The sequence below is a fragment of the Takifugu rubripes genome, chromosome 6 (assembly GCF_901000725.2).
Source record: "Takifugu rubripes chromosome 6, fTakRub1.2, whole genome shotgun sequence".
Classification (NCBI taxonomy): Eukaryota; Metazoa; Chordata; class Actinopteri; order Tetraodontiformes; family Tetraodontidae; genus Takifugu; species Takifugu rubripes.
Genome location: NC_042290.1, coordinates 6,148,708 through 6,163,364, shown reverse-complemented (window position 1 = coordinate 6,163,364; position 14,657 = coordinate 6,148,708). Strand labels below are relative to the sequence as shown.

Below are 14,657 nucleotides of genomic sequence, written 5' to 3'. Positions count from 1 at the left end.
GTTTAGAATTTATTGTGTAAAGATCTTAATGGTAAAAAGGTATATAGAAAAAAATGTAAACAAAATAGTAATAAAGTTATTTTTGCAGGCTGTTGCACTTTTAGAGGCGTGTTATTGTTTTATTCTGAAGAAAAATCTTTGAAGTAGCATTAATTTAAAATTTTAAAGATTACTTCAGGTACCTTCATCCACATATGCAAAACAACTACAATAAACTACTAAATAACAATCACAATAACACTGATAGTTATATGTACATGGAAAAGCTTATTAAAGTGTTGGCTCAAACAGAAATACCCTTTATTTGGATTCATATATTAACTATTTTCATTGTAATGAAATTCTGTATATTACACTAAAATATTTGCATTGAAAATTTGCAAGCACACAAATAACAGCCAACCTTATGGGTAGATGCAAATATGGAAGCCACAGGTGTTTTAGTGTAATGTTTAACAGTCTGCTAACATGCAAAGGTCTGCTAAAGATTGATGGTAAAGGAAGGGGCTCCTCTATAAATCAAGACTATTTAAATAATTCGTTGCAGCGCTTATTACATCCTCCAGAGGGCGTTACGGGGACGGGCCAGGTCCGCCTTCATTCCTCTTTATACAAGTGTTGTTCCATGTCTGCGTTATTATCTGTATTAATTCATCATAAATTTCTTATATTATTCGGCTGTTCTCCTGTCTTCTTTGCAAAGAGAAGGGGGTCATTTTTGATTGTTGAGAGCCGCTCGTGCTTTCCGAACAGCCACATCCAGCATTTTACGGTCGCAGATCAGCTGTTGCAGAGCAGTATGGTCCATCTCCAGTAGCATCCCTACAAACATGGATGTGCGGGAGCAACCTTAAACATTCATTCAGAGAAGATTCTGCATATCTGTTGAGCGTCAATTCACCTGTTATGTCATTTGCATGAAGGGGATCCAGTTCTTCCACCAGTGAGAAGACCTTATCTCCAAGTCTCTCTCTGTCTTCAGCATCAGATGAGTCACTAACATCTGTTTCCTCTATGCTCTGCCTGGAAGGATGCATGAAGATTATTCCATAACACTGCTGTAACTCATCAAGATATATTTCTTTCTTCTCTCATTTCAAGTTACTTACTCTTTAAGTATCCTCAAAGCAGAGTTCACCTGTTCTTCCATCAGTTTAGGATCAGAGAGAAGCCTTAAAACTGCATCTTTGTGCTGCTCCAGAAGCATTCCTGGAAAAATGGGACACATGCTTACAGCAAGAACAATAATGTCCTGAACACAAAACAGGACAGATGCTGGTTATACGTCTCACTGACTTTGTTTATAGAGCAGGTAATTGTGTTTGCATGTGGTGACTTACCTGTGATTTTCTGAGAGTGGCCAGTGTTGTAAACATCCACCAACTCAAACAGCTGCTCCCCCAGAGAGTCAGAAGACGCTGACACATCGTCCTCATCCTTGCATGGCACCTTGCTATAAAGAAAGAGTGCTGACATTCTAATATATTCCACCATAAATGTGGTTGCCAGTAGCTAATGCTGATTTTTGACCCAACTAAATTTAAGACAACCAAATTTCAAGGATTAGTTTTCGTCTGGTTGAATGTATCGATACCTGGACTTGGACTCTTGGGACCCCTGCAAGGCTCTGAGTGCTTTCTCCACAGCAGTTGTCAGTGTGGCCTCATCCTGCAGCATCTGATTCACTACAGGCGCTGGCAGCTCCAACAACATACCTGTAACACATTTACAGGTTTGATTGACTTTGATTTTAATTTACGGGAAAAGTAAGAACTATTTTATTTTGGAACTATTAATATCACAGAAAAATCAGCATTCATTTTCTCACCAGTAAGTTTTCCAGCATCGTCTTTGTGTTTTGGGTAAATAATAGTATATAATTGCTCTCCGAGTGTCTCCAAGTCTTCACGATCATCCATGATTCACTCACATCAAAAAGCGCTTGCATATAGTATGTTGCACATTAAACATTTTAGAGATTCCCCGAAATAAACTGATTCGAATCCAAAAAAACTACCTTACAGTATAAAATGCTTTCGACGCTCCCATAATTGTATTCATTACAGATGTGTTCTCCCAGTGCACTCATCTAAAATCTAAATTAAATTGTATGTTAAATATCTGACATTTTTTGTGGGGCTGGTAAACACCGGGCGCGTACTAATGACGTCGGTCGCGTCACAGACACAGCACTTCGTAGCTTTGCGGACGTATTCCTCCGCTGGACTCGTTGAAAAGTAGTAACCCTCAAAATTACAGTGAAGATTCATGGTTTTATTACAAAGTTATTTTAAAAACCATTTACTTATATTTCAAAAATCATTTGTATGCATTTTAATGTGAAATTATTTCCATTCGATGCTAAATTTGTAATGCATTAGTGCGCAATAATCTCCGACAAAGGTTCCGTGAAACGGTTTCCGCTCTCTCTGGTCCTTTTCCTCCGCTAAAAGGTAACGTGGTCGCTTCGGCAGCTAATAGCTGGTTACAAAACTATATTTGTGGTGCATCACCAACGTCCATATAGGCACATAAAGTATGTTTATATGGTTTAACACTTTTGTTTACATAGTAGGTGTCAATAACGTATGTTCATATTATATAAATGAAACAATCCATGTCGTTTCGTCGCCCGGTGCTAGGCCTCGACGGGCTGTATGATTCGCCTCCTGCTAACTTAGCAGTAGATGTTGCTATTGACCGAGCGCTGTTTTTGAAACGTGTTCGCTCATATAATAAATGAACATGTTCTCAAACGCTACCATCATGCGAGCATCTACTCTGCGAATCAAATCAATTTACACGTTATTAAGATGGCAGCATGTGTGGAGGCTGTTGCTCCAATTATGTCTGTCACTATATAGACCCACTTGTAGCGTGGGTGAAGTTTAACAACGTGTCTTGTGTACAGGTTCGTCATGTCGTCCCATTTGCAGTGGATGGTCATCAGGAACTGCTCCAGTTTCCTCATCAAGAGGAATGGACAGACTTACAGCACTGTGAGTAATTGTATTCTTGCTCTTCTTCCTGTATGCTGGAATTTAGTTGGTGGAATGCATTTTTCTATATTCCAATGATAATCAGCACAGTTACGGCTGCGACTCCACCATATCTGAATCGGATCTCTTGATGTGACAGGAGCCCAACAACCTAAAGGCAAGGAACTCTTTCCGCTTCAATGGTTTGGTGCACAAGAAGACTGTTGGTGTTCAGCCAGCAGCTGATGGCAAAGGAGTTGTTGTCGTGCTGAAGAAGCGTAGAGGTAAATATCGTTTGTCACGTCCATCTAACCTATGAATGCACAAATTGTAAATAATTTCCAAGCAATCTGCGCTTTAAACATGATAGAGTTATTACAGAAAATGTAGAGGCCACACATTCTCGACAGATTTCAAGCGTAGTTTGTCCTTTTTCTGTATGCCAAATTTTTCAAAGTTTTTCCCCGGCGCCACTTAAGGAGGTGATTAATGCTTTGGTACTTGACATTTTGATTTATTAATTACAACAAAGCTTTCGTGATCTCACATGTGTGTCTGATTTGTTTAAATAAGTCTGGTCGGAGCAAGAAATCTGTGTTTGCCCAATACTAAGGATAATTTTCAGTGAAGATTAAGCTGGAATGTTTGTTGCACAGGTCAGAACAAACCTGCTACCTCTTACGAGAAAATCACTATCAACAAGAACTCCCGTGCCACCCTCAGCAGCCTGAGGCACATCATTAGCAAGAACAGATACAGGAAGGACCTGCGCATGGTGAGTGATTTACACCAGAGAAAAGTGTTCTTCAGAGCTCTTGCAAAGCCAACACAAGCTATTCTTGTTTCTCCAGGCTGCCCTGCGACGTGCCAGCGCTATTTTGAAGAGCCAGAAACCTGTTGTGGTCAAGAAGAAGCGCACCAGAGCTGCCAAGACAGCATAAACTGAAATGCATGATAAATAAAGGCTTCATGTTTTGGGAAAAAGGAGCACTGTTGTCCTTCATCTTGCTCCATTTTTACTATTTTGGGTCTTTTCTTTTGCAATTATGCAGAATTAAAAGGTACCACCACCAACAGGTGCACTTTATTTGGTGGCATTTTTACATCATGACTTCAGCCTGTTAGATCCGACGTTGCTATAAACATCCAGGCTCAGCGACAGATTCTTTCTACCTCTGAAGCAAAATCAAATATTTTAAGTTCTCCACAAGACATCTTTATTCAAATTCTCTTATTTGTTGATGATAACGGAGCTGAAAGCATCCTGCTTATAACAATACGATACTGTTAAGGTGCACTTTTCAACCGAGTTTGCATCTCTCCTGTGTGGATGATGGGTGTTTGCTTCTACATGTTGGCGACATTGTTTTTTCCCACATTTATCGTTAGTTTTAGGTTTGATCCCCGTCTTTATTGAAGCAAGCAGGCTGGCTTCTGCCGTGTGATCACCGATGCAGAAATATTGGATGGATTTTAAAGCAGCCGATTGGCGAGGGGGGGGACATTTGTCTCCTCCCCTGGAGTTTGAGCCGATGGGGTCGACTGCGCTGATCATCCCTGTCACACGAAGGATTTGGGCTCCGTTCCTGGAATCTGACCGTGATGGGTCTGAGGCCGCATCTTTTCTTCCTCCCACTGGCTCTGCTGGTTCTGCAGAGCCTGAGCTTTGAGCTGCAGGACACTATTCACACGCTAATGGAGGAAAACATCCACCTGCATGACCAGTTGGAGAACCTCACCCAGGCCCTGAGGGAACTCAAACGGATGCTCTGGTACCACTCAAATGGTACTTTTACCTGTAAATCTGCAAATCAAACTGCAAATGTAGTGAAAGGGGAGTAAAGTAGGTAATTTACATTCATAAGGACAGAAAACAAGTTGGTTCAGTGTTAATTATACTTTGGAGAATAGGCTGAATATGTTGGTGATTTTATTCTTGTAATCTTTAGTCTTGTTTTACGCGTTGATTATTAAATGAATCATTAATTAAATAGTTTTGAGTTTTTTCTTTAGCGATTTATTTTGCTCTTGTCCCCAGTTTGTGTCTTGTTTTTCTGATAAATCCTTTCTGTCTGTGTTCATTCACACGACCTGTGTCCTCATCCTGAGGACTCGTGCTGTGTCCCCCCACCCTATATCACCTGTTTTCTGTTTAAAACAGACCCGGATCCTCACGATCACCATAACCACCACAGCGACAGTGTCCAGAGTCTGTGGGAGGAGTGGTCCCAGCACGGTGAGTGGTGTGACTGGAGTCCCACAGTTCAATCACACAGAATGTCATTAGTTTCCATTGATTGGTCAAGAATGATGTCATCACCAGGAGGTTAATAAACTAGAATGCTGTGTGTGCTGCGGACTCTGCATAACGATGGACTACCCTTTATTTTGGACAGGCATCAGCGCAGAGACCCATCTCTTCCTGGAACATGCGTTCTGTGAACATGACCTGCACGCTTCAGCTGCTCCCCTCCACACAATGACCACCCCTCTGCTGCTGGCCTGTCTCACCCTGCTGCTGACGCTACATTAGCTGTGGGCTGCCTCAGGTTTACAAAGTTAGTGAGGTCAGAAGCTTAACATTATAGTTTAAAGGGCAGCAGGTTCCAGCTTCGATTCTAGCTGGGACCCAGGCTGTCCCGTGTCCCCCAGCACACTGGTGCACGTCCTGTGATGGGCGACCCACCAGGGTTGTATTCCTGTGGAGCTTGTGACCCTGAATAGGAAGAGGCGGTTAAAAGAATGGATGGAGGGATGGATTAATGCCTGTTCTGGCCTCTTCCTGTTCAGAGTGATTATCGGACACGATTGGCTGAGTTAAAGGGAATTTCCTCCAGGGAACAAGTATTGAACTGGAATTGAGCCTGTTGTTGGTGCATCACTACACAGGAAGCTGGAGGCTTACAGCTTGTGTCACTTGGCCATTTCAAATAATTATTATTTGCAGAGAAACTAGGTAAAAAAGACTTTATAAATGAAGAAATTACAATTGATGATGTGTTCTTTTTGTTTTACTTTTGATGAAACTTGGTTAACAACTGATAAATAATAAATGAAACAGACACCAAATTCTACTGGTGTTTATTGTCTCCACTATTTGAAATGACACGGCACATAAAAAAAGCTATAAAATGCAATCAGAGCCAGTGATGACAGAAGGTTTCATACACAGGTGCACGAGGGAAAAACAAAAAAATTAAGGAAACTAGTTGAACACGACAAATAAATAGTTCATGGTCGCAGCTGAACCAGAACATTAAAACAAACATTTTAAGTGTACATCTTCATTAAACCATAATGTAAGGAATGATATGATGATGATTTGATGCTATGTGTATTTCTTTTTGGCATGTGTATCATTTATGTGTGAGTATGCTCCATCACCACTACAGGCCTTCACATACATAAAAATCCTCTAAAGTCCGTTCACACCTTAACTGTCTAGTGCGTGTTGAGTGTTGTGCTCCTAGTCGATATCGAGGTCAGAGTCCTCGTCGCTCACGGTGGTCTGGATGATGGCTCCGTTGCGAACCGTCTTTGGGACACGGGCTTGCTTGTCAGGCAGAAGGCCGTACTCCTGCAGCAGCGCCTCCAGGTCGACGGCGAAGAAGTCATCCCCGAGCTGGTCCGTCAGCCGCACGAAGTTGCCGATCAGGTCCCCGCCTTTGTAAACGAGCAGGGCCGGCAGAGCGCTGTCTCTGAACAGTGCGCTGGTGCTGATGGCCGAGCTGCGAACGCTGCAGAACTTGACCAGGGGGTATTCCTGAGCCAGGCACATGAGGCTGCCGCTCATGGCCTCGCAGCCCGGGACCTCTGGCTCGTAGATGTGGATCATCACCAGCGTGCTCTTGTCCTCCTTGTCCAAGGCTTCCAGGAAGTCTTCTCCGCCGCTGAGCTCGTAGACCTGCGCAAAGCGCTTGCCACGGCAGAGCTGGCGCCGCATTTCTTCGATGCGCTGCATGCGGTAATGCTGCAGGAAGGCCTCATCATCCTCCTCCTCCTGGAGCATGTTGTACTCTTGCATGGTCATCTGTGGGGACACAATTGAACTTTTTGTTGAATATGGATACGTACGCAGACATTAAGTGAACAGAAGCAATTTACAGAAGCAAACAACAGCAAAATACATAAAGAAAAATCTGCACAACTCAGGAGACTTACTTTGCCCTTTAGTTTATTCTGAAGCTGTGCTTCCTGCTCTTTGTCTTTCTCCAGATCAAGGTCCGAGCGGCAGGTCATGGACAGCTTCTTGATCAGCCTTTCCATCTCTCTTTTCTGCTCCTGCTTTTGCTCCACTTCCAACTGCTTATACTTCCTCCAGTCATTGATGACGCCCTTCGGGCCTAAAGACATTTGTTGAGAAGCCGTCACCATTTATAATAACAGTTACAAGTTTGTTACCCGAGTGTTTCGGTATATTTATAGCAGTACCTGTGTTGACTGCACTCCCGTCTGCACTGTAGTCTATTTCTGGTTCTTCCACATCAGCGTCCCGGATGGTCTTGTTCTCTCGTTCCCCATCCTCGTTGTCGCTGCCTTCATCCTCACTGCTGCTGTAGTAGTACTGCAGCTTCTCTCCCAACAGCTTGTCATCCAAAGTAGTCATGACAACAGTTCACCTGAAATGAGGTGGAGAAGATCTGGCTTTATACTGGGCAGAATGGAAGCTTAATACCTGAAATTATGAGCCCTGTGAGACCAACCAGTGGGGTGTGATAATCAATGCTGACAGCCCTACAGGTCAGAAAGAGCTTATTTCAAATATAGGCCATCTAAACTATACATAACGGTGTAAGTGTGTCAATAATAAAAGCATAAGTACATCAGCTTGGATGTGTGCACCGAGTCGTGTTTAAGCCCCAGAATGAGTACAGGCGGTGCGTAAAGATGATGGTCATAAACAAGTAAACAAGATGCAACGTGTCGCCAATGTATGACCATATGAGCATTACAACCACGTTTAGATTTGATAGCATGAAATTTAGAGACAGACAAGAATAATCTGTCCTGTATTAGTTCAACAGTAGATGTAGACAAGTGTGTCCTATCGAAGGGACAGCTAGATCTGCTGCTTTGCCGATCATTTAAATGGATTATTGTAATCTTACATGTGCAGACGCTGCAGGAGAAGGACAGAAATCGTTCTCATTTACCGACAGAAAAACGGGTAGAATTAGAATTGCCCAAAAATATCGTTTGTGTTTATGAGCGAGATTAACATTAGCCGACTGAGCTAGCCTATAATGACTTCCTGTCATTACAGTAAATGTTAAAACTGGCTAAAAATACATAGCATAAGGATTACAATTCAATCTCTTCACATTCTGAACACCACTAGTCAAAAAATGCAATCTGATGCAATCTGATCAAATAAGAGTGGGGATTGTTACCTTACCTCGACAATATGGTAGGATACGGCAAATTCCCGATGCTACCTAGCTTAGCTTACTGGCAATGTGGTGCGTTCATGTCTGTCGTAAATATAAGCAGCGATAGAGATGCACTTCGAGGATTATGCAAATAGTCTTTCCCAGTCTCACAAATAGGTGTTGTTTTTTAATGACAAATTAATTTGGTCATTAGAGCTACACTGTATTAGTAAAAAAAAAAAAACATACATACATACATACATACATAGGTACATAGGTACATACATACATACATACATACATACATACATACATACATACATACATACATACACACACACACATACATACATACATACATACATACATACATACATACATACATACATACATACAGAAAAGTGAAATATCACACATCTATAGAAGCAAAAATAATTCCTGTTTCTTCCACCCAAAAACATTATTTGCATATTTCATTTAACCAATTCGATGTTTAAAGAGTTTCAAACAAGGCTGCATATTCCAGATGTTTATTTGACAAGGGGAAAAAATCAACATTACAAATCAAACATTAAAACATTAAAAAACGCAGTGGCAAACAGCGGAAGAAAACGGATCCAATATAGACCTACAAGTAGCACAGTACATAGAGAACTAAACATTTCTGCACAATATGGTTTGAAAAAAAAAAAGAAGACATTAAGAAACGCAACACTTGCTTCTTTTGTTTTATTGTTTTTTACTAGCAGCAGCTCCTTTGCACCTCAGTTTTGGCTCTCTGGAATTTGTTATGTGTCATAGCTCATCCGCTCTTCCTTTGCTGCCAGGGCTTTGTGACTGGGCCTCCTTTGGAACACTAAATGCCACATAAGGGCACGTCTTTGTATTATGACAGACTAAATTCTTTAATGTGGCAGAATTGACTAGGTCAAAGCCAACTTTGCCTCCAAATGTGCTGGGCTTCCAGTATTCAGGAGAACATATGGGATTTCCCAGGAGTCCTTTGAGGGAGTAGGGGGCACCCATCTCCACCATGCTCTCTCCAAAAATGGCACCCGTTCTTGTTTTCTCCAACATCAAACCAGGGTAATATTCTAGAGCGTCAATGTCCCCATAGAACTCTTCAAGCTCACGGGCTATTTCTTCGTTATCTGCAAATTAGGGCAAGATTAATACAGCATAGAAATCGAGTACTGAACCAAACAGTTTCTACTGGATTGACATTAAAGCCAATCTGGGAGATTCTTATTGATTTTTTCCTTTTCATGCATTATCTCACCGCCAGATGGCAGTAAAAACGACTTTAGTGTGGAGTGTTGATGCCATCGGTATAAATGTATCTACAGACACACTTCTTACCAGCAAAATGTCTGAAGGATGTGTAGGGCTGGAGGTTAAAACGTTTCCGGTATTCGTTGAAGGACTGCAGGCGGAGATGACGCGACTCCGTCATGGTCCTCACAGCCACATCGGTCAGCACAGCAGGCACATTATGGCCACCGCCAATCTGCACAAGAGCCACAGCCTGTACCAGCTGTACAAACCTTACACACACCGAGTTGACATAAAATGGTGCGTTACCTGGCCGGCAGGCTGCCGAGAGAAGGCATCCACCATTTTATCCGGGCCATAGTGAAAGAGGAATGAAGTGTTGTAGAGGAATTGTTCATACGGCACCTCATCGCCATCAATGAGGAATCTGTCAGGCATCAGTGGGTGCCAGTGGTAAAGCTGGCTGAACTCCAGAGCGATGCGGTTCCCGTACTGGAACTGCGTGCTAAACAGCATCGCCGGGTCGAACTTCAGATTCAGAAGGTATCCGCTGAGCTGCTGCACGTATTCCTCTATCACTATCTTTATTGTCTCTCCTGGAAGAAATCAGACAAGACGCTGACGTGCTGCATATTTGATCAAGGACTTTGTGTGTTTTCCCTCAGTCAGTCACTCAACGGTAATAACATGACGCCAGAGGCCACAACTGTAAGCTGTAAACGTGTAATTGGTAAGAAAGACTGTTATTGTCGAGCTTTTCTCACCGATGATGATGAGACGGGATGTCTGGAAGAGCTGCTCGTCGTCCCAGGTGGGGTGTTCGGCCTTCAGGATGTCGCAGACCCGGTTGTGCTCCCTGAGCCACAGGGTGGCGTACAGCGTCAAACCTGGGATGATTCCAAACATTTCCTGCCCGATGGCAAACGTTTTCTCAGGAGGGATCCAGGATGGGTAGTTCATCCTGATGGGTGCGTCCTTTACAGTGGGGGGGTACACCTCACCGTCAACGACCTGATGGGAAAAATAGCTAAGTACACACTTCTTTTAAAAAAAATTCCCTCAACCCTGACGCAATGGTTTGATCAAACTTGTTTGACTGGTTTTGACCAGTCTGTCCCAAGAACAAACGTCTGAAGTTTTCTACCTGATACTTGAGTTTTCCATCTTTATGAAGCCTTAGCTGGAGCTGGCGGTCCAGGGTGTCTCCGTAAATGTGTCCTGCACCCACCTGATGGTGACAACAAAGAGAAAAAAAATGCTGATGATGCTGGTGGTCTATAATGTATCATCCTCTTTATCATCTTGGTGTTCCCCAAGGCTCTATTCTGTTAACCCACATGTTTCTCTTTCAGCAGTTGATAAAATACACATAATATGGTTTCCAGTGAGGTTTATGTTCCTCCTAGATGCAAAGGAACTGACCCCGTGGTCCAACGCCTTGGTGAAACCCAGACCCATGCGGTTGTAGGTCTTGAAAAACTGGTGGGTGAAGTGCTGAGCAAAGAAGGCAAACATGAGGTTGGTGCCCTGGGGGTCAGGCCTGAACGTTCTCCTCTTCAGCAGCCTCTCAACCAGCAGCTCAGGGTCAGGCAGTTCTTCCCTGCCTGGAAACAAGAGAAGCCTGGTAGCGTGGAACACACAGATACGTCACCGTTCTAGCCATAATATGTCGCAGAGTGTCTCCCAAAACAGTCACAGATACAGTTCACACGCTACACGCCACCTCTGAAACACCCAAGGTCAAACATTAATGCAAACGTTACCTTCAGTCAAAAAAAAAAGTCACACATTTCAGATGATGCCATGTTAAATTACAGATTAATGTGTAACGACTCCACGGAGGAGGGATTAACCTTTGACCCCCATGGGTGTAGGACAGTCTTCAGGCACTGGGGGCAGGAGGCGAGTGTAGTAGCTCAGGTTAGACATGGATTCCCAGTTGAGGTATCCATATTTGGAGTTATAGGTCGGAGGATAGGGCACCAAGTTCGACCTCACTGTTCCCAGATGAAAACACAGATTAAACACAGGTGGTTAGTGGAGGCAGAGGTCGTGTCTTCATCGGGCGTCTGCGAGTGAACGGACCTGTTATCACCAAACGCATGAGAATGTCCCGCAGGAAGGTGTTGTTGATGATGTCCCAGAGCCAGTGGAAGTGAGTGAGGATGTAATGGGCCACATCTGGGCTGGGCTTTAACAACAGCCGCACTCTGGTCCAGAACTCGGCTGTGACAATAAGGGAGGCGTGTTATTGGGAACCGAAGCCGCTGTACGTCCCCCTGCTCTTTTTTAACATTTCTGATTTCCTAGTTCCTCCCACCCAGCTTCTCTCTGAGTCAAGACAAAGGTTAATTGTTTGTGATGACGCAACGGTGTAACAGTCAGCCAAGCACATCAGACCAAATTAAGGACTGCAGCAAGAGTTCCTTGTTAGTGTGAATCAGACTAACAAATTGAGCCGAGGGTTCAGTAAACAGATCTAAAATGGTCAGATCTGATCCAGTCGGTCTCTGCAGCCACTATTTTCCCCACTGTACATCTCATCTAATTCTCAGAATATTTCAAATTCCTTATGAAAGCAGGAGGATATGAGAGCGGATCTCCGGAGGATCAGCAGGACTCACGGATGGTGCAGTTCTCCCCGAAGTAGCCGGTGCGAGTGCAGTCGCACTCGTATTTATCCACGCCGTATCTCACACACACGCCCCAGTGCTGACAGGGCAAATAACAGCAGGGATTGACTGAGGAAGAGAGGAAACGATCAGAAACATGTTCTCACGTTGCAGCTACAGTTGTGTTGAGCTCTGGCTCTTCTCTACCTGGAACACTGAGCCCCACCCAAAGGTTGCAGTCAGGTTTTATATTTGTTAGCAGGTAGCTGCTGAGATATGAATCTGGGTAATAATTTTCACATCTCTGTGGGTGAATTAACTCCCTGCTGCAGTTGGCCTGAAAAGATCCCACTTCTTTTAGTTCGAGACAGACAGGTTGGTACACGCCAGGGTTAGGGTGAGAAATCTGATCTCATTCAGTGGCAGGATGAAATAAAAGTGTTTGTACAAGGCATCGTTGCATCCCAGGATTCCTGCTCAAACACCCATAAAGACTGCACAACATTTGGCAGCGTTCCACACGGTGCACGAAGCCGCTATAACACATAATAATATAACACATCCATGCGTGAAGGATGGATCCGGAATTCCGTCCAAAAGCATGTGGGGACACAGCTCTGCCTGTACCTCCATCAGTAAGGAAGCAGGACAGTCTGACTGTTTTCACAGGACGGTAAAGGAAAAATGTGTTTTTAAGAAAGAAATCTAAGCGTTCCTGAGCTGGTTGGCGTCCCGTGTCCCGAAATATAGTGACAATAATGCAAAGGAGGAGCCGCCCAGGTCTTGAGCTACCTGATTCCGCATGTGCCACAGCTTGCTGTTGATATATCTGATGCATCAGCAGGACTGCTGAAGTGAAAGTTACGCTGAAGTGAAGGCTTCAGGGTCGTTTCCAAGAGGCTGGTTTGGATCCATATGAGTTTATATCCTGAAAGTTTCTCGTATGGCTCTACCTGCCTGGATTTTTTTTTTTTTTACACAGCACGTCATTATTTCTTTAATTGAACCATGACCGATTTTCCTTCATCAATTTCTTTGTCGTCTATTTCTTACAGGAAAATTTGGAACAATGTTCTCAGAAAAACAGTAGGAAAGGTTAGAAGAACATGAAGGGCTCAATGTTCTGTCCACTACCACACATCTGTCCTCTCCTTCTATGTGCATCTGTGTATGTAGTATTCAAAAATGTCCTTATTATTGTACCTGACAGAGGAAGGGCAGATAAAACAAAGTAAACACGCAAGAACGAACCGCGTCGTGCCCGCCTGGACATGCGTTTCCTGCATCAGTGTCCTTACACCAACATGCAATTTCTGCAAAAGCATGAGAGGATCCCGGAATCCCCCCTGGCCCCTCACCTACCTGGGTTTGAGGTAGCCTCGGCATCAGCCTGGTACGCAGAATGTCGCGGCAGCAGGAGAAGAAGCGCCCAGAACGCAACGAAAACAGAGTCTAGAGAGGAATCATTCACAAATGCAGCGTCAGTTTACAGCGGCCACGCCAGAAACCAGCAGCTATTGGTGAACTTACATCTCATCTCAGCAGCAGGACTGGAAACGGACGTTCTTCCATCAAATGTCAGAGGAGTCAGACGCGAGGTGGGTCCACTGGTAATGAAGAGAGTGGCAGCGAGTGGTCCAACTGGTTCTCCAGTATCTGGGTGCTGCAATACCGGTCGCAGGCATGCAGCCCAACTTTCATTGCACCAGTGGGACGGAAGATTAAAGCGAGAGAAAGTTTTAAACTCTGACGTCAGCCCGACCATTTACGCTCGATGGTTGGCGTCTATACTGCGCCCCCTGCTGGTGTACGGTGGTTACTGCTTAATGTAACGTTCACTTCACCTGTTTAATCATCAATGTCAGATACATTTATTCAAATTACGAGGGAAGATCAAGATCCGCCTTCAAAGACCAGTAAATGATACTGTATTACAGGAGGTGCATACTCACTTTGGATTATATCTTGGGCACAAAATAAGACATTTGATTTAAATCTGGTATATTAGCTGCCACAATGATGAAATACTTGACAGAACAGGTTTTCTGTGAGCAACAGTGGGTATAGCCACTATAGTTTACCATTTTGAACATTTCGGTCTCATTGCTGTCGTGTAAGTTTACATTAGTGGAATTGGACCCCTGGAAAATGTCCCTGTTTATGTTTACAGTCCTGGAAGAGCAGAAACTGTCCCTGCGTACACAGATTCAAACCTCTCCTGGTCCCGAAGTTTACTTGACGTTTTGACATTACCAGCACAGGTCCAGAGGCCAAAGTAGAGCAGGTACGTCAATGACCTCTGACTTCCCCTCCCCCAGCTGCTCAGGGCATCGCTGCATTAAAATGTTGACATGTTTAAGGAGGAAGAGTGCGTTCCTGCAGGGAGTTTGGGCAACAGTATGGAATCTTACAGTATTCCACAACAC

At 43.8% G+C, this 14,657-nt stretch overlaps 4 protein-coding genes across 5 annotated transcripts; 1 reads left to right on the top strand and 3 right to left on the bottom strand.

Annotated features, from left to right (window-relative positions):
• Positions 1–278: 278 nt before the first annotated feature.
• On the bottom strand, positions 279–2,198 carry LOC105416544 (uncharacterized). The gene is made up of 6 exons (XM_011604624.2): positions 1,829–2,198; positions 1,595–1,715; positions 1,341–1,453; positions 1,110–1,209; positions 902–1,023; positions 279–822 (listed from the first exon to the last, which is right to left on the bottom strand). The coding sequence occupies exons 1-6, from the start codon at positions 1,917–1,919 to the stop codon at positions 713–715; spliced, it is 657 nt and encodes a 218-aa protein (XP_011602926.2). The 5' UTR covers positions 1,920–2,198; the 3' UTR covers positions 279–712.
• A 135-nt stretch (positions 2,199–2,333) lies between these two features.
• On the top strand, positions 2,334–3,965 carry rpl28 (ribosomal protein L28). Of its 2 annotated transcripts, none has more exons than XM_003965236.3 (5): positions 2,334–2,453; positions 2,912–2,999; positions 3,139–3,262; positions 3,635–3,753; positions 3,830–3,965. In XM_003965236.3, the coding sequence occupies exons 2-5, from the start codon at positions 2,919–2,921 to the stop codon at positions 3,917–3,919; spliced, it is 414 nt and encodes a 137-aa protein (XP_003965285.1). In that variant the 5' UTR covers positions 2,334–2,453; positions 2,912–2,918; the 3' UTR covers positions 3,920–3,965. The 2 variants fall into 2 exon arrangements, with proteins under 2 accessions (XP_003965285.1, XP_003965284.1); XM_003965235.2 differs by lacking the exon at positions 2,334–2,453 and adding an exon at positions 2,454–2,536.
• A 2,076-nt stretch (positions 3,966–6,041) lies between these two features.
• pdcl (phosducin-like) lies at positions 6,042–8,501 on the bottom strand. The gene is made up of 4 exons (XM_003965234.3): positions 8,374–8,501; positions 7,410–7,597; positions 7,140–7,321; positions 6,042–7,008 (listed from the first exon to the last, which is right to left on the bottom strand). The coding sequence occupies exons 2-4, from the start codon at positions 7,582–7,584 to the stop codon at positions 6,445–6,447; spliced, it is 921 nt and encodes a 306-aa protein (XP_003965283.1). The 5' UTR covers positions 7,585–7,597; positions 8,374–8,501; the 3' UTR covers positions 6,042–6,444.
• A 362-nt stretch (positions 8,502–8,863) lies between these two features.
• On the bottom strand, positions 8,864–13,956 carry LOC101071202 (prostaglandin G/H synthase 1-like). The gene is made up of 11 exons (XM_003965278.3): positions 13,762–13,956; positions 13,594–13,683; positions 12,244–12,360; positions 11,705–11,845; positions 11,473–11,616; positions 11,042–11,223; positions 10,764–10,847; positions 10,384–10,630; positions 9,929–10,215; positions 9,707–9,854; positions 8,864–9,498 (listed from the first exon to the last, which is right to left on the bottom strand). Exons 1-11 carry the CDS (start codon positions 13,766–13,768, stop codon positions 9,143–9,145), a joined length of 1,803 nt encoding a protein of 600 aa, XP_003965327.1. The 5' UTR covers positions 13,769–13,956; the 3' UTR covers positions 8,864–9,142.
• Positions 13,957–14,657: the final 701 nt, after the last annotated feature.